Here is a 19,242-nt window from a genome sequence, read left to right as displayed (position 1 = left end):
TAAAGTTTTTGTTGATCTTTTGAGATGATGTGAGCACCATCGGCAAAGACAGTATTTATCACCCTTTATAACAGAGTGGCTTGGAGTTGAAAGTTGACCATAATGCTGCTGTTCCAGACCTAGGCCAGACAGGACAAGGATAGCAGATTTCCTTCCCTAAAAGATAGTGAACTAAATGGGTTGTAATAATCATTTATAGTTCCATTACTAAGACTAGGTCAAAACCAGATTTATGAGCTGCCATGGTGGGATTTGAATCCCTGTTCTCAGAGTACTAACCTAGTCCTCTGAGTCACGAGTCAAGTAGTATTATCACCTACACTACCATCTCCCTGAGAAGGGTGCTGTTTCTTTTTTTAAATGGATCATATAGTTAAAAGGGTGCTCCCAGCACTTCTCATATATATATATATACCCTTTGGTATTGGTCACAAATGTTTGTAGGATTGAAGCTCATATTGTCAAGAATCCTTGCTTTCTGACACTGACGGTAACAGTGCTTGGTGTGTGGAAACTGGTTTGTGAATAAATTAACATTTAAATTTGAATAAAAGCCAAAAGAATTGTGGATGCTCTAAATCAGAAACAAAAAACAGAAATTTCTGCAAAAACTCAGCAGGTCTGGCAGCATCTGTAGAGAGAAATTCGAGTTGAGGTCGAGTGACCCTTCCTCAGAACATTTAAGTTGAAGCTTTATGTCCTGGAATCATTAATCCAACTGCAAAAATTAGTTTATTGATCACATAAATTAAAATTTGATGTAGCATCTGGTTTGTTTGGTTAAAATATGTTTACTGCACAACTTTAATATGAATAGATCACAGCAGTGGAGAAATCCAAAATGGCTCACCACAAGTTGTTTCTTGACTCAACCAGGTTAGAACTGTAGACCTTTATCATATTTTATAATGTATCTCTGAATTCTAATTCTACTATTCAGATTAGCATCCCTGTGTACTGAAAATGTAGCTTTCAAACCAGAAAATAGCAGAAATTGAGGTTTGCAAATGAAGTAAAATGAATGGAAAGTAAAATGTGCTGAATTTGTGACTTTTTTAAAAAAACATAACTACTTGGTTTGGTAAAGGAATAATCTATGCAGAATTTTCTCTATAATAACCAGAGATAGAGATAGGGCGTATTTGATGTAATTGGATAACAGCTCTGTTTTTCTATCAAATTTGAGGATAGCAGGTGTGCAAAACCTATTGGCCAACTAAATTAAATAAAATAGAACAGTTGTAAGAAAACCTCTGGCTGTGATTTATATTTTTGAAGCTTGTAGAAGCATGGGTAAATGGAAAAGCTGAAAAAAAACTTTTTGAGCATTATGATGGCGTACTGGTATTTTCTTCAACGAACTCATTCTGCTTTGAGATAAAAAGAAATGCTAAGAGGAAATATCTTGTTAAAACTCAGATCAAAATATTTGCTAGTGTAAAAAGAGAAATATTTGTTTTTGAATGACTGGATTCAATATTTAGCCCATCTGGCTCGCCCTGCCTTCCTGAAGAATCCACAATCTTGCTGCCTCTTTAATTACTCCAGGCTTTTACATTACTACTGTCCCCCGAAAGTCATTCCATATTCTGATTGTGAAGACGTACTTCCCAGGAGGATGGGAAGTAGGCTGTTCAGTCCCTCAAGCCTGCTTCACCATTCAACTAGATTTTCACTGTCAGATCAATGACTCATTTTTCTGACATGCCAGCAAGGTTACTGATGGTAGTTAAATGTCTCCATGAGGTTATCATTGAACCAAAACATTCATTCAAACAGATTTATTTTAAAATCCAACTTTGAAATTTGATACTGCATTGCTATTATGTTTGAATTCTGTAGGTCTCCTGAATTATGTTATTTTTATGAAGCGGACAACGTTGGTCTGGTTCTCACTTCATGTCAGGAGTTTGAACGTCTCAATCTTGCAGGTTAAATGTACTCGCACAGATTTCCAACTTCCATGAAAAATAACTTCCTACGATTGAGTATTATTCTGCTGCAATTTCTCATAAATTGTGCTTAAAGGTTGGAAAATCATAAGTGGAAATTGGGTTTTACTGTTCAAGTTTAATTTGAAATCACACCTGTAGGTTGACTGCATATATATTTTGACAGACATTTGCAATGGCAGAGAAGTATCACTGGGAGTCCATGCTGGTGGAATGGGAACATGAGAAACAGAAGATCCTCCATACACTTCTGACATCAGGGGAGGATGCTCTTGACTTCACTCAGGAAGCAGAGGTAAGTTGAGAGGTAGCTTGAGAAATTTAGCCCATCTAGCTCACCCTGCCTTCCTGAAGAATCCGCAATCTTGCTGCATCCAACTGCCTCTTTAATTACTCCCAGGCTTTTACATTACTACTGTCCCCCGAAAGTCATTCCATATTCTGATTGTGAAGACGTACTTCCCAGGAGGATGGGAACAGGAGTAGGCTGTTCAGAGATGCTTTTAATTCCACACTAAGAGTCATGATTTTGTTTAATTATTTATTCCTACATGGGATGAGGGCATTCATCTGGCTGGGCCTATTCCTAATTGCCTGGGAGAAGGTGGTGGCTAGCTGCCACCTTGAATTACTGTAGTTCTTTGGATACAGATATACCTACTATGTTGTTAAGAAAGGAGTTTCCATGATTTTGACCCAATGACTGTGAAGAAACGTTGATGTAGTTCAAAATCGAAGCTGTTTGCTGATGGTATCCACTGTGCGTTGATAGTGGAAGTAATGAGCTGGAATGTTTGCGGATGGGATGCCAATCAAGCAGATGGTTTGGTCCTGGGTGGTGTTATTGGAGCGGAGCTGCATCCAACCAGACAAGGTGAGAATATTCCATCACACTCCTGACTTGTGCCTTGTGGATGGTGGAAAAGCACTGGGAGATTGGCGATAAGTTACTTGTTGCAAAATTCCGACTCTCTGAGCCATTTTTCTCATTTTTGATAATCTTCAGGTATACTTTTAAACAATTTATTGTGATAAAGTATTTTGTCCCCGAAGCTGTGTCGTTCTGCTTTTATGATACATTCTCACAAAAATGAAGATAGGCAAGAAAATCTCATTTACGATATATTGAAAATAATGCACCTTTTTGCATTATTGAAAATAATGCATCTAACTCTTTGCATCTGTTATGTCAAAATTGAATTGATATTAATAATACATTTGTGTGTGAATCCTTCACGTAAAATTTTAACAAAGGTATTTACCTCTTCTTTTCACACTGAATTTGTTTAAGCAGCTAAGATGCTAATTAAGCAAATCCTTCCTAATAAGAGTAAATAAAGGTAGCAGTGAACTGTAGACATCACATCAATTCCCTGCTTGTGATGGGCAAGCTGGTATCTCCTGCGGCCACCACTAAATTGCTGTAGTGGATGACGCTATGTTCTGGCTATGAAAGGAAAGATAACTGCCCAACATCCTGTACCTCTGTTGCCTATCAAGTGACCTTCAGTTAACAAATGTGTGGATGTTAGGTGGTGTTTTGAGCTAAGTTGCAGTGTCTTGTATCTTGCATCTTACAGTTTATGCAAACATGAAGTATGGGTCAGTTTTCATGTTCTTGTTCATTTCTGTGAGATTTGCCTCAAAGATTACTTAGTTTAGGAGAGGAGCAACGACGGTCTACATTAAAGGGGATGACCTACAAGAGCAGTGTAGTGATACATTATTGCTAATCTTTCAAATGGCTCTCACTTATTAATTTTAAATTAAGAGAGGACAGAATATGAATTCATTCATTTAAAAAAAAAATGTTTCTGGTTGGTGATGAAAAACTTGTTTTGTTTTAGTGAAGCTTTGTTTATGTTTCTTATTTTTTATTAACAGCCAAGTTTTGTCAGTGAAATGGGTCCACCAGGACGGAGTGCAATGGACAGTGTGGAAGTGGCATATGCACGGCAGGTGTGTATACGTTATTTATATATGCAAATATTCACTTTTAATGTCAGGAACATGTTTGAAGGTTCGCACTAAACTTTGCTAAAAGGAAAGTTTGCAATTAACTTAGTAATTTTCACATGGTTTAAATTTGTCTTGAGATATGTCTACAGACGTTTCTTCACATGCATGTAGTCTTTTCAGATCCAGTGTGATATGTGCTAAACTTTAAAAAATGGCCTAGGACGTTGTGATAAATACGTTTGGGAAAAAAGCAAACGTTTTGTAGAAAATGCAGTGAATGTTTGAAATACAAGTTCAAGGTAGAAGGTGAACCATCAAAACTGTGTTTTTTTTAAAGCAAAGTGATTGTTTTCAAGATCTACTAAAACATATCACTGAGTTCAGAGCTTTATTAATCCACTAAATATAAAATTAGCTTTTCAAGGTCTAAGAGATTGATCAGCAAAATTCATGACTCGGTACACTGTTTTTAAAAACTCTATCTCACCTTATTCAACAAGACATACTTTATGATTTGTTAAAAAGGAACTTTGCAAAGTGGAGAAGTGTCAAATCAATGATTTGAAAGTGTTTCCAATTGTGGGGACTGCATTGGTGCACCCTGTGCAGAAAGAAGGATGCACTGACAGAAGTTTCTGGATTTCTCTCATTTACTGTGCATGATTTAGATTAGATTAGATTCCCTACAGTGGGGAAACAGGCCCTTCAGCCCAACCAGTCCACACTGACCCTCCGAAGAGTAACCCATCGAGACCCTTTTCCCTCTGTCTAATGCACCTAACACTATGGGCACTTTAGCATGGCCAATTCACCTGCCTACACATCTTTGGACTGTGGGAGGAAACCGGAGCACCCGGAGGAAACCCACGCAGACACTGGGAGAATGTGCAAACTCCACACTGACAATCACCCCAGGCTAGAATTGAACCTGGGACTCTGGTGCTGTGAGGCAGCGGTGCTCACCACTGAGCCACCGTGCCGCCAATTCTATTAATACTAGTAAACACTGATAATTTCACTGTCACTACAAATGCATTCAAGAGGTGATAGCCTAGTGATATTATCATGGACTATCAATATGGGAACCCAGATTTGAATCCCACTGTGACAGATGGTGGAATTTGAATTCAATAAAAGTGAGAATATAACGATGATCATGAAACCTGGGAAAAGTCAGGAAAGTGACTGTTGTTCTTACTTGTCTGGCCTTTGTGTGATTCCAGATCAATACCAATGTGGTTGACTCTTAACTGCCCTGTGGGCATTTAGGGATGGGCCTGGTCAGCGATGTCCACATGCTGTAAATGAACAGAAAAGAAATCCAGGCTAAAATATAGTCTGCAGCTATAAACAGTGTGTAATTCTGTACGTTTTAAATGTAAAAATAAACAAAATTCACCTGCCTTAAAACTGCATTTAAACATGTGGAAAAATTCTTTTGCTTATTGTAGATCTATATATATAATGAGAAAGTGGTGAATGGACATCTACAACCAAACTTAGGAGACCTTTGCAGCACTGTAGCTGAGTCTTTGGATGACAAGGTACCCAAATATAAAACTTTAAGCTATCATATTAATTTGCATTTTGCGATTCATAGTTAAACATTACCCACAAATTGGCTTGCTTTAAGCAGCCGTAGATTTCCAAACTTTATTATTCATATTTTTAAAGATTGGTGTCACTGAGACTTAGAGATAATAGATCTTTTCCAAACCTGAAGGAATGCAGTAGCTTTATTGCACTTCCTTTCATATGATTCATTACAACCTCAGAATCTTTTAACCTTTTGGAGACTGCTTGATTTAGCTTACAATTGTGCTTTTTTAGTTATTCACCCTCTCTGCAATGTCTTGTACCTTAAGACCTTTTATTCCATTAAAAGCATAACCCGTATAACTATAAGCTCTTGAAATAGCTTGTTTGTGTTTTGGTTACCAAGTCCACTTAATGGCTCAGAGTTCCAACTGTGGAATGAATTTGTGTTGGAGTTTTGTTGCATCTTAGATAGTGAAGACAGAATAATCCCATTACCAACCCTTTGTACCATTGTATCCTAGTTGTTGATTTAAGAGGTTGCTATTCTTCCCCTTTGCTTAGAGAATAAAATCAAATGCTATGTAAAGGAGTTTAAAAAGTTATAGAAATAGATTTTAAAACCTCGGACTGGGGAAGGTATTATTTTGCCTGTTCTTGAAATTGATTTTGTCTGTAATTGTGCAACATTGCAAAAATCTGGGCATGTAATGGAAAAACATCTTTTGGGTATGGTATACATAATTCAATACAAAACACCTGTTAGGATAATATAATGTTTCCAGGAAGAAATAATGATACATTATTTTCCAAGAATGTATCTGCCTCGAGCTCGTTGTTTCTGAAGCGATCAAAGACTTTGGTACTCATTTGACTACTTTCTTGATTGCAGAATGTTTCCGAACTGTGGGCGATGGTGAAGCAAATGACTGATGTGCTGTTGGTACCTGCTGCTGATGCACTGAAGAGCCGGACTAGTTTGGAAATGCAAATGGCGTTTGTACGGCAGGCCCTAAATTTTCTGGAGCAGAGGTGAGAGAGAGCATATTGAGGAACGGTTAACATCTTGTTGCTAATTTGACATGTGCCTGTTTATGTTATCTCTTAGGATTACTAATTAGAAGCAGTTCTAAGAACTATTTTGTAGCTGTTGATTATTAATTTGTGACAAACTAGCTTAATTTGATTACTGTTTCTCTAAGGTCTTATGAAAGAGTTGGAACTTAAGCTTCAGTGCCACCCATTGTCTAACTGATTTTCTTTGTTCCCATTGATAGCTACAAGAATTATGTAATGGCAACTGTCTATGGAAACCTGCACCAGGCTCAATTAGGTGGTGTACCCGGAACATACCAACTAGTCCGTAGCTTTCTTAATATTAAACTGCCAGCTCCCTTGCAAGGGCTTCAGGTATTTATTCTCAAATGGTAATCGTTTCTGTATTTTTTTCAATATTAAAACGTAACCAGAAATCATGCATTTTAAGGTTCAAGATTTTTTAAATTTCCTAATCATTTTCCTTTTATTTGTTGCTTATGATAAAAGATCTTATGATAAAATATTTCAAGTTAGCAGCAGAGTATCAAAGTTCATGCCCGGGGTTTGTCTGCCTTTCTTTTTTCTTTCTTCCCACACTTTCTTTTTACTTTTGCCTTTCTTGGCTGTTTCGGTCTCTTTCCCAGAGTGTCGGCAGTGGCAGGTTCCTTTGCTAAAATGACGGTCCTAGGAGGCAGCAGTGGCTGCAATGTAAGCCAAAATGAGGCACCGGCAGCTTTGGTGTTGGGTTTGAGCCCAGTTTGGGATACTGCGTCTTCAGCTGTGGCTGTATTGCCGCGATCGGCCCACCATGGACTCATGACAGCAATGACGTCAGTGGGTTCAAGATGGCGCCGATGAAAGCTGACATGGTTACAGCACGGTAGCGAGGCTCCAGGACATGGCTTGGCCCAGCTACCTGACTGCTGAGGTGACAGCATGTGGGGACTTGGAACACCTGATTTGAGGGATAGGCTTTGTAGCTTTGTTATTCTGGTGACGAAGACTCCTGCCAGAGGCATGGGAGTGATCTGGACGTTTCCTTTTCTCTTGGATGTTTCTTTTATTTCTGCTTGTGTTTTTAATCCCGTCTTTTGTATACTAAGATGGTGCTAGAGAATGGCAACTTAACGCTTTTGTCACTGTACTCAGATGCACATGACAATAACATCTAAATTTAAAAATGTTTGGGATATTCGTAAGCAACTGTGGCATAGACTTAATATAAAAATAGAGATTGCTGCTGATGGTTCTGCAAGCTACATGAGTGTGATGGCCATTACCACTTCCAGTTAGTGCACATTTTTGGCTGGAGGATGAATCCATGAGAGTCATAGAGTCATACAGCATGGAAACAGACCTTTCAGTCCAAACAGTCCATGCCGACCATGTTCACAAACTAAACTAGTCCAACCTGCCGGAGATTGGCCCATATCCCTCCAAACCTTCCTTATTCGTGTACTTATCCAAATGTCTTTTAAACTTTGGACCTGCATCAACCATTTTCTCTGATAGTTCATTCTATACACTAACCACTCTGTGTTATAAAAACATGTTACCCCTTGTGTCCTTTTTAAATCTTTCTCCTCATAATATGCCCTCTAGTTTTGAACTCCTTTTTCACCCTAGGGCAAAGACCCTTGTCATTCACTTTATCTATGCCTCTCATGACCTTATAAGCCTCGATAAGGTCACTCCTCAACCTGTTATGCTCCAGTGAAAAAGGCTCCAGCCTTTCCAGTCTATTTTTTTTAATGTCCTGAACCTTCCATTCCCAGAAACATCCTTAGAAGTCTTTTCTGAAATCTCACCAGAAGAGGCATCACTATCCTCAACATGACGATCCAACTCTGATACTCAAAGGTCAGATCAATGAAGGCAAACACTTTAACCACCCTACCGACCAGTGACAAAAATTTAAAGAATGATGTATCTAAACCTCTGGGTCTCTCTGTTCACCAACATTGCCCAGGGCCCTACAATTAAGTCCTGTCCTTGTTTATTTTACCAAAATGCAATACCTTGCATTTATCCAAATTAAGCTCCCATCTGCCACTGCTGAGCCAATTGACCCAATCAATTAAGATCTCTTTGTAATCTTAGGTAACCTTCCTCACTGTTCGCTGTACCACCAATTTTTACTAACCATGCCACCTATATTCATATCAAGTAATTTATGGAAATGAAGAACAAAAGTGGACCCAGTACTGATCCCTGTGGAACCTCACTGGTCACAGGCCTCCAATCGGAACAAAATCCTCCCCCACCACTCTGCCTCCTACCATTAAAGCCAATTTTGTATCCAATTGGCAAGCTTGCCCTGAAACCCACGTGATCTAACTTTACTAATTAGTCTCCAATGCGGAACTTTGTCAAAGGCTTTACTCAAATCCAAGCAGACTACATCTATTGCTCTACCGTCCTCAATCTTCTTGGTTGCTGCCTCAAAAACCTCAAATCAAGTTTGTGAAACAATTACCCCCTCACAAAACCATGCTGACTATTCCTAATCTCTCTCCATACCTCAATTAGTTTTCGACTAATCTCTCTGATTCCCTTAAGTACCTTGACTACACTCCTTACTAAGCTTCCTTTGAGAACTCTATTTCATGTGTCCAGTTTCTCTGCTGCATCTGTTCTGGCAATGCCATCTTCCATAGCAGTACCTCCAAAAAGCTTCCATTTTTCTTTAACCAAGGATTTATTTCAGTGCAGTTGATAAGGGCTTTGATCATGGTCTTTTGATTTCCTTTCTGCTCTCTTTCTTACCCTGCACCTCTTCCCCCCAGCGCCCCCAACTACAGGAGTAACCCTTCTCCTCCTCACTTCCCACCCCGCCAATCTGTACATTCATTAGATTGCCATTTGCACCCCTTCCCAGCATGATGGCACTCCGATACATACCTTGCCCTTTGAAGTAGTCTCATGAGGTAGTCCCATCCAAGATACCCAGTCCATTCCTTAAACGCATGCAATGATCTGCCCCATCCCACTCCCAATCACAGCACTTTCCAGAGCAAATGAAGTTGTTGCAGCTGCTGTCCTAGCACTTTTGTCAATATTTGGGATCTTGGGGCTGAGAAGTGGCAGATGAACTTTAATTCAGATAAATACGAGGTGCTGCATTTTGGGAAAGCAAATCTTAGCAGGACTTATACACTTAATGGTAAGGTCCAAGGGAGTGTTGCTGAACAAAGAGACCTTGGAGTGCAGGTTCATAACTCCTTGAAAGTAGAGTCGCAGGTAGATAGGATAGTGAAGGCGCCATTTGGTATGCTTTCCTTTATTGGTCAGAGTATTGAGTACAGGAGTTGGGAGGTCATGTTGCGGCTGTACAGGACATTGGTTAGGCCACTGTTGGAATATTGCGTGCAATTCTGGTCTCCTTCCTATCGGAAAGATGTTGTGAAACTTGAAAGGGTTCAGAAAAGATTAACAAGGATGTTGCCAGAGTTGGAGGTTTTGAGCTATAGGGAGAGGTTGAATCGGCTGGGGCTGTTTTCCCTGGAGTGTTGGAGGCTAAAGGGTGATCTTAGAGGTTTATAAAGTCATGAGGAGTATGGATAGGATAAATAGACAGAAGTCTCTTCCCTGGGATGATGGAGTCCAGAAGTAGAGGGCATAAGTTTAGGTTGAGTGGGGAAAGATATAAAAAAGACCTAAGGGGCAATTTTTTTCATACAGAGGGTGGTACGTGTATGGAATGAGCTGCCAGAGGAAGTCATGGAGGCTGGTACAATTGTATCATTTAAAAGGCATCTGGATGGATATATGAATAGGAAGAGTTTAGAGGGATATGGGCCAGGTGCTGGCAGGTAGGACTCGAATGGGTTGGGATATCTGGTCAGCATAGACAAGTTGGACCGAAGCGTCTATTTCCATGCTGTACATCTCTATGACTATTCAGGATTTCAAATATCCCATCCAGTTGGAATAACCATTTACTTATCTTAAATTATAAATTTAAATTATAGGCAATCCTGTAATTGCCATTCCTTATAGATCTCTGCACTGGGGACACCATCCGTTGGGTGGCTGTTTTTAGGAATACTTGAATTCAGCCCACAAGGGAGACCTTGAGAATCCAGTCACTTATTGTAATTTACTGCCCCACTTACACTTTGTCATCGTTGACTCTGCTTCCTTTGCTGTTCAAGTTAAGTTCAAAGTAAGTTTGAAGATGCACACCTCCTTATTATAGACGCATGAGCATTGTGGTGGCTCTACTATTTCTATTTATCTCTTCTCTTCACACATCATTTTGATTCTTTACTTACCCTATTATCATCTCCACTTGCATTGCATCTTCACCCCTTTGTCATTTTATCCCTTTTGTTTTCCCATCCCCCCCCCCACCCCGCCCACATTTGCTTAAACCAGTTTCAGCTCTTAACATTTTCCAGTTCTGCCAAAATGACATCTGAAACATTAACTTTGGTCCTGTGTCCTTAGACAATATATAACCAATTTTTAAAAAAATTGCTTCTATCCTGTGATGTTTTTAAGTATTCAAGTTTTTAAACACACGCAGTTGTTGTGTATTTGAGTTAATTTGAGGTTGAAGAGAATTTGAGTCTGCATTGGGGTTACTTGACATACTTAACATTTAATACAGTGATACAAGAATCTGTGAAGGTGGAATTGCACCATATAAGCAGAGTCGAGATTAGAGTGGTGCTGGAAAAGCACAGCAGGTCAGGCAGCATCCGAGGAGCAGGAAAATCGATGTTTTGGGCAAAAGCCCTTCATCAGGAATAGAGGCAGGGTGCCTGCAGAGTGGAGAGATAAATGAGAGGGGGTGGGGGTGGGGAGAAAGTAGCATTAAGTACAATAGGTGAATGGCGGTGGGGGATGGAGGTGATAGGTCAGAGAGGAGGGTGGAGTGGATAGGTGGAAAGGAGGATAGGGAGGTAGGACAGGTCATTGGGATGGTGCTGAGCTGGAAAGTTGAGCCAGTTTAACCTAAAATAAAACTCAGAGTTCATCTGACTGGCTCATAGGATGAGGGGGCCTTGAGGGAACGTTGGACAGACTGCTCCTATATTTCTCGGAGCTGAAATGAATAAGAAGTGATCTTATTGAGACATTAAGATTCTGAGAGGAGTTGATAGAATGGATTGTAAAAATATGCTCCCGCTTGCAGAAGAAATCAGAACTGGGGCATATAGTTTGGAAAATAAAGGCACTTGCATTTAATATTGAGATTTCTTTTTTCTTTTTGACGGTAACAAATCTTTAGAATTCTCCTCCAGGGAACTGTGGTAACTGAGACATTCAATATTTCTAAGGCAGAGGTAAGACGATTTTTGACTAACAAAGGCATTGAAAGATATTATGGAGATGAGGAGGAATCTAATGGTAAGGCCATGGTCAGATCAGCAATGACCTTATTGAATGGCAGAGCAAGCTCAATGGATCAAGTAGCCTTTCCCTGTTACTAATTCATATGTTGGTACATTTTGTAGGTTGTTGGATAGAATCCAGTGATAACAATACTTATTGATGGCTGTAATGTTTGTATTATTAAAAACTCAAGATCAGAAATTTCAGTGTACATCATTCTAAAATAATTTTTTATTTTCAAATCTAGGATGGTGAGGTTGAAGGCCAGCCAGTCTGGGCCCTCATTTACTACTGTTTACGTTGTGGAGACTTAATGGCAGCACTGCAGGTGGTGAACCGTGCACAGCATCAGCTGGGGGAGTTTAGCAACTGGTTCCAAGAGTACGTTCAGAGTGATGACCGGAGGCAAGTACCAATTTCTAACAATCATTCTTGAAAAGTACATTTTGAAATTGATGCTTGCTACCTACCTAGTGGAATTGTGAGGAGGCTATTTTTAAAACAAAAGATTTTTAACGTGCAGTATGCAAAGATGCATTTACTCAGATTTAAATTTCTTTTGACCTCGATCCATTTATTAAAAGTTGAAAGGGTGTTGGGCACACAATATAACTAATTCTTTGCAGACACCTTCTCTGTGTGTCTGTAGGGGATAAATGCCAGGGTGGAGAGTGACCCTTTGTAGACCAGCATTAATTTGAATTGGAATAGTTTTCCCCATTTATATTTCAACAGCATGATGGAAAAGTCAGGAGGAAAAGTACTATATAGCTCAGCTAAAATGATTGAATATTTTTGCATATGAATGACGAGGTTGAAGGTTTAATGTGTATTTACTTGCACACACTCAAGATGTTGTTCTGCCTCTAGGCTTAGCTTTCTGTTTGAACTTACATTGTGTATCCTAGATTGCCTCCCACAACAGAGAATAAACTTCGGCTACATTACCGACGTGCTTTGCGGAACAGCACGGATCCATATAAAAGAGCAGTTTATTGTCTGATTGGTCGATGTGATGTTACTGACAACCACAGTGAAATAGCTGATAAAACAGACGACTATCTCTGGTTAAAGGTATAGGCACTCACTTCATTCTTTCCCTACCGTTCTCATGTGGCTGAAGTGTTGACTATCCTGGTGTCACAGGTTTTACTTGGGTATTACCTGATCAGTTCCCCTCCTTCAAGGCTTATGACCATTGTCCCTGTGACTACTTAGTTCAAAATTGTTGGATATATGCAGTATCTGTATTTTCACTGCAGCCTTGTAAAGTATTATTGGACTGTGGAAAATATGGCGACAACAATGTTTCAATTTCAACTACAATGTTTGATGTGATTGTGGGTATGTTTGCTGAGCTGGGAAGTTGATTTCCAGGCGTTTTGTCCCCTGTTTAGGTGGCATTGTCTGTGCTTTGCGCCTCCAGTGAAGAGCTGTTGTGTTGTGTCTTCTGGAATTTATTTGGTTCTACTTCTGGTAGTTCATTGTAGTGGCTGGTATATTGGGATCTAAGTCAATGTGTTTGTTGTTGGAGTCAATGGCTGAGTGCCATGCTTCTAGTAATTCTCTGGCTGTCCCCTGTTTAGCTTGTTCTAATATCGTTGTGTTGACCCAGTCGAATCTTTGGTCCTTGTCATCTGTGTGTATGGCCAATAGGGACAGCTGGTCATGGTGCTTAGTGGAAAGTTGGTGGTCATGGATACGGATTGCTAGTTGTCTGCGTGCTTGCCCTATTATACCATCCAACATACCAACCATTGCAATGAACGACCGGCAGCAGTAAGATCGGAACCAAATAAATTCCAGAAGATGCAGTTCAGCAGCACTTCACAGGAGGCTCCAATGCATTTAAGGTGTCACCAAGATGAGGGGCGAAATGCCTGCAAATCAACTTCCCAGTTCAGCAAACATACCCACAACCATGACTACCAGCATAATGAGTTACAAATCTTTACATGCACCTTGAATGCTTGTTTGAGTTAAATTGTTTATTAAATAGTTTCAATTTTGGAAAATGAACCAATTTATTATCATGATTGGTACCAACAGCAGAAAGCTTAATTTAGGCACACTAAGAATCTGGAATATTAATAACCTGGAACAAGCAATGGAAATTGGAACTGCAGCTTTACCTGCAATATTTTTTTAAAAACAAAGTTACTTTTGATTGACTTAGGCAGTGAAAAGAGATATCTGAAATATCTTATGCAATCATTTGAAGCGTGCTTTCAAATATATACAGGAATTAAAGATGTGTTGGAGCACAGTTATAAAAGATCCTGAGTGCTTTTGACTTGTGCAGTGTTGATCTAGTTTCTTGAGCACCGCTTGCTTAGTTTTTCACCAAACTGGTTATTTAGTGCACAATACAAGAAATATGACAATACTCTTATGGGTTTGGTTTTATTGTTGGGCTGTTGTATCTGGAGAATTATATTACTTGGGGCCAGAAGGCCCAGGCTCAATTTCTACCTGCTCCAGAGGTATGTCAAATAAAGGTTTCTATTCCCTACATGTCTTATCCAGTGAGTAAATTTCCGATTTCGGCTGGAACTTTTGTATGATGCATTAATTGTGTCCTTTCGATACGTTTTCAGCTTAATCAAGTATGTTTTGACGATGATGGTAGCAGCTCTCCTCAGGACAGGCAAACCCTACCACAATTGCAGAGTCAGCTGCTGGAAGAATATGGTAAGCTTCCGGCGCTAAACACTTGAATTATTAACCCAGCTGTTTATTGGTCCTTAACAATTCTGGTGATTGGTTTACTTAAGTCTCTGTGTTGGTCAGTATACCAAATGCTGTAACTTTAAAATATTGTTTTTAAGTGATTTGTGTTTTTTTGTAGGAAATGTCTAACTTCTGTAAATTAATATTCTGTTGCTTCTACAGGGAAGGTAGATATCACCTGCAGCAAAATTCATTTTTCTGATAACAGAAAGTGAATGCTTGCTGTAAGGCGTTCTTGACAGTTGCAAGGATTTTGGGTCTTTAAACAGTTTATATAATTTTTATTGATATAACAATTTACTCATGCCATCTCTCAATTACAGCTTTACTGTGTTTCTATTTAGGGTGATCCGATAATTATATCAATTACAGTTAGTGAATTATAGAAATAAATGCATTATTCAACTTCTGTATTAATTTTCAATGTTCTGTTAATTGTAGATCCACAAAGCTGCAGTCATTCAAACCTTTTATTATGCTCAAGCTCCTGAATGTATTGTTCTTCCTCCAGGTGAAACCCACTTTGCAGCCAACCGGCATCCTTTCCTGTACTTCCAAGTCCTTTTCCTTACAGCCCAATTTGAGGCAGCTATCGCCTTTCTCTTCCGTATGGAAAGACTGCGTTGTCATGCAGTGCAAGTGGCCCTGGTTCTTTATGAGTTAAAACTACTTCTGAAATCCTCTGCTCAGAGTGCACAGCTGTGTAAGTACAATGCTAGAACTGTCCTCAATAGGCCCTTTAACTAGTTTGTGGTTTTCTTCATTGTGATTCTCTAGTTAACATTTTAAGTTTCAGAATTCAGCATACTTAATAACAGGAGTGTGATAATTGAACATATGAGCAGGTTTAGTCCAATCAGACCCTTGAGATTCTACTGAAACTGCATTTTGCACCTTTAATCTAATACCTTCATGCTCTTTCTTAACAAAAATCTCACTTAAAAATGGCAATAAGCAGTTTTTGGGGGACAGAGTTTCAAATTTCCACTATACTTTATGTAGAAAAAGACCTTTTGCTTTTTCCTTTTGAATGACAGAATTATTACTTAAAACGGTCATCATCTTCCAGATCCTTTCATTAAGGTAAATAGTACCATTGTGCTACCCACTAGTTGGCCTGTTGATCCACTGGACCACAGTGAATGAGAACTCCATTGATCAGACAGCTGTCAGGGATCATCATTTACTGAGAACATTGTCTAGTCATGCACCACTAAAAGCTGCCCACATCATAGCCACAGAAGTGCAGGCCAGGTTAAAAGAAAAAGTCAAATTATCCACATGTGTAACAGGAAAATCTGGATGTTGTAACAAAGGAACAGCATCATGCTATACAGTCCCAGGTTGTCATAGATATTCCCGCACCTATGTTTAAGTTTTCAAGTTTGCTCCACTTTCTTCCAATGTTGATTGAGAAAAGAGCCTTCAATTGGGAGAAGCAAATTATCTACTCTTTCCCCAGCTTTTTGCATGTTAACAATTATGAAATAGTTCAATTTTTCATTCCCCTAAACCACTCCTGCACTTGTCACCATTCCTAAGTGCAGGACAGTAGCTAATGCAGTGCTAAGATACTGACACAAAGAAAATTATTTTTCATCCAGGGATTATGATCGCTAAATTTTTTATTAGCCTATTCAATGTAGAAGCTCATATTGATCAGTTTGGTGTACCACTTTCCCCTTTGGAAAGCCCCAGTTAAAAACCTGTACTCAGATACCTAAACTGTTTTTGCTGTTCCTTTTATTTGGAGGATTTATGGTAGCTGAATTGTAATTAGCTCAACCAACTCGGGAGTCGTAATGATCATTTGTACACTGTACATCAGAATGTTCCAGTAGAGCACCATTTTAAAAAAAAATGTGAGGTGCATGCCTCCCCCACACACGGTCACCATTCATAGTAGATTATTATTCTTGAGATCTTAATTAGATCACCCTTCAATTTTGTCGACTTGAGTCTGTTATCCTAACTTACACCTTTTAAACTGTGGTATCAGTGTAGTGACTCTGCACTATCTGAGGTCACTATACTTATCTTGAAAAGAACTCCCCAGGCTCTGTGTAAAAGAAGCAGAGAATTATCATAGAAATGAAGCTTTGGCTCAAGTATTTGGACACAGGCAGTTTAGTTCTGGTCCAATTTGTCACTCTTTTCCTATCGCTGCTTTTTATGCTCACTTGGGGATTAGTACTCGAAGCACACTTGAGTATTTTATTCAACTGGCCATTGGATATTAGAGTCTGTATGGTGACAGTTTGTAGTAATTTGACAGTAGGTGAGTGTTGCTGGATTTAGAACACTTATCAGTTTATCACGTTTCTACCTTGTGTGTTGAGACTAATTGGATTGATCATATTCAGGTTCAGTGACTTGGTATAGACCTTGGTATTGATCTTGGGTTCTTCATGCTTTGTGTGGCTCACCCCTTATTGCTTTAATCATTTGAATAATTTTGGAGATTTCTTAGTATAATGACATGTATGTTACTGCCAAAGGGGGAAAATTATAAAATCACAAAACACTTGAATACAGTCAGAACAGTTTTATCTCCGTATTCTTAACATGACTTGAAACTGGAGGTGTCCCAGTTTAAATTTCAGGTACAGAATAATGTGCTATTTCTCCAGTTTATCAATCCAGTGATCTGGCTGGATATCTCTTCGCAGTCAAATGATTTAGGAACTGAAGAAGTCCTGAACCAACTTAATCCTTATACAATTAGTCTAGTTTGTTCAAGAATCATTGTGTATGTTTCATTTGCTCAAAAGCTCAATAATGAAATTTTCAACATTATTGTAACTTAGGATTTTTTTCAACTCTTGTTCTGATATCTATGCTGTTTGCAGATGTCTTTGTAACATGAAGCAAAACTGTTTATTCCATCATTTAACTTTCTCTTGGTGCTTTGAAAACCAAAACATTTTGTTCTAACGATTTTATAAACGTACGACTCTACTCAGTACAATATTTCCTATAATTTATAATGTGGAGAAAGTCGTATTATCTCAACTTAATCTCTCAAAATGCAAACAATGGTATACCTTGAGTTTGATTTCCTAATGTTTAGAATCATAGAATCCCTATAGCATGGAAGCAGGCCATTCGACCCATCGAGTCCTCACTGAACCTCCTGAAGAGTGCCCCACCCACACCCACTCCCACACCCTTTTATCCCTGTAACCCTGCATATCCCATGGCTAATCTACATAACCTATGCATCCCTGGACACTATGGGCAATTTGGCATGGCCAATCCATCTAATCTACATATCTTTAAATTGTGAGAGGAAACCAGAGAATGTAGGAAAACCTAGAAGGACACTAGAAGAATGCAGATTCCACGCAGACAGTCGCACGAGGGTGGAATTGAACCAAGGTCCTGGGCACTGAGGCAGCAGTGCTAACCACTGAGCCACCATGCTGTCTATACTAGTTTGTAGCTGGCATTTCATGTTCTCTTTGATTTTACTGACCAGTCTTATACTTTTTCAGTGAGAATACTGAATTTCACTTTTTAAAATTCTTTTCTGTTTCTATGTTGTTAATATTTTCAGTCTTTTATATTTGAAATTTGTAATCTTCTAACAGTGAGTCAGGATGCTGCTGATCCCCGTCCAATACGACGCCTTAATTTCATCCGTCTGCTAATGCTGTACACCAGAAAATTTGAACCCACTGATCCTAGAGAAGCACTCCAATATTTCTATTTCCTCAGGTAATATTCCTTCATACCTATCTATTGCGATCTAAGTAAAGCCCAGGGGCATAATTTATGCTCTATTCCTTTAAGCAAGTATGAAATGCTTAAACAGCAAAACAATTTTTAATTCATTTGGGACAGTTTCAATTGTGGAAATCCAAATGTGTATTTAAAAAACACCTAACCTAGTTAGGAATACACTAAAACCAAGGCTTTTGGAATAGTAAACCATTATTGTTAAGCTGGCCTAACAATGTTGTGTCTAAGATACCACAAGCTACCTTTTTAATTAAGCTACTTCTTAATAGGTTTCTCAGACAACCAAATACTGAAACAATTATTTAAACTATATTGAATGTAGCAAACCAAATATGACTCCTCAACTAAGCAAGTTAAGCCCCACAACCTAACTTGATGATTCCCCAGTTGAAGGTGGAATTTACGATTTCAGCCAACAGCGTCTATCTCTAGATGAGTCCAGGTTTAATCCTCATGGAGAGGTATTTTTCAGAGTTCTGCTGCTAAAGATTCTTAGAGATGAATTTTTATACAAGTTTCTGTCCTTTAAGTTTACTATGTGACATTATTGATGATCGTTTTGACTCTTTCATCCACAATATTGACTACTCCTCTGGAGCTATCAAATCTGCAGCTTGCCTTCTTATCAGAAGTAGCTTCCCTGTTTCTTACATTCGACATTAACCATCTGTTTGAAGACGCACAAGTCTTCTGAGATTAGCTCCTTAAATTCTTTAGCAGGGCAATAATTTGTCCTTGTGATATAAGGCAGCCAGTCGTGAAGCAGATGTCCAAACAGTTTTGTTCATGTCGTTTTGTGTCTCTTTCCCAGGCATGACCAATTGCTTTCAATTCCTGGATAACTATTTGTCCTTGTCCCTTTTACAGTGTATTCCAGACAGTGTTATTATTGATCCTTGCACTCTGTGAACAGTTGTTAAAAGTTTTGACGTTTACAGTAACTCAA

At 39.0% G+C, this 19,242-nt stretch overlaps 1 protein-coding gene across 2 annotated transcripts in view; it reads left to right on the top strand.

The window, feature by feature from the left end:
- The window catches only part of nup93 (nucleoporin 93), a 124,960-nt gene that overhangs the window by 95,592 nt on the left and 10,126 nt on the right, over positions 1 to 19,242 (top strand). For both annotated transcript variants that reach the window (XM_072547508.1, XM_072547509.1), the window contains 10 exons: positions 2,119 to 2,247; positions 3,837 to 3,911; positions 5,363 to 5,455; positions 6,340 to 6,479; positions 6,725 to 6,857; positions 12,073 to 12,230; positions 12,734 to 12,899; positions 14,423 to 14,516; positions 15,067 to 15,258; positions 18,146 to 18,272. In XM_072547508.1, coding sequence (XP_072403609.1) covers positions 2,119 to 2,247; positions 3,837 to 3,911; positions 5,363 to 5,455; positions 6,340 to 6,479; positions 6,725 to 6,857; positions 12,073 to 12,230; positions 12,734 to 12,899; positions 14,423 to 14,516; positions 15,067 to 15,258; positions 18,146 to 18,272 — 1,307 coding nt within the window. The remainder of the gene's footprint in view (positions 1 to 2,118; positions 2,248 to 3,836; positions 3,912 to 5,362; positions 5,456 to 6,339; positions 6,480 to 6,724; positions 6,858 to 12,072; positions 12,231 to 12,733; positions 12,900 to 14,422; positions 14,517 to 15,066; positions 15,259 to 18,145; positions 18,273 to 19,242) is intronic.

The sequence above is a fragment of the Chiloscyllium punctatum genome, chromosome 26, assembly GCF_047496795.1.
Source record: "Chiloscyllium punctatum isolate Juve2018m chromosome 26, sChiPun1.3, whole genome shotgun sequence".
In the NCBI taxonomy this organism is placed as follows: Eukaryota; Metazoa; Chordata; class Chondrichthyes; order Orectolobiformes; family Hemiscylliidae; genus Chiloscyllium; species Chiloscyllium punctatum.
The sequence above is the reverse complement of the archived record's forward strand: the minus strand, read 5'-3'. Positions and strand labels throughout refer to the sequence as shown.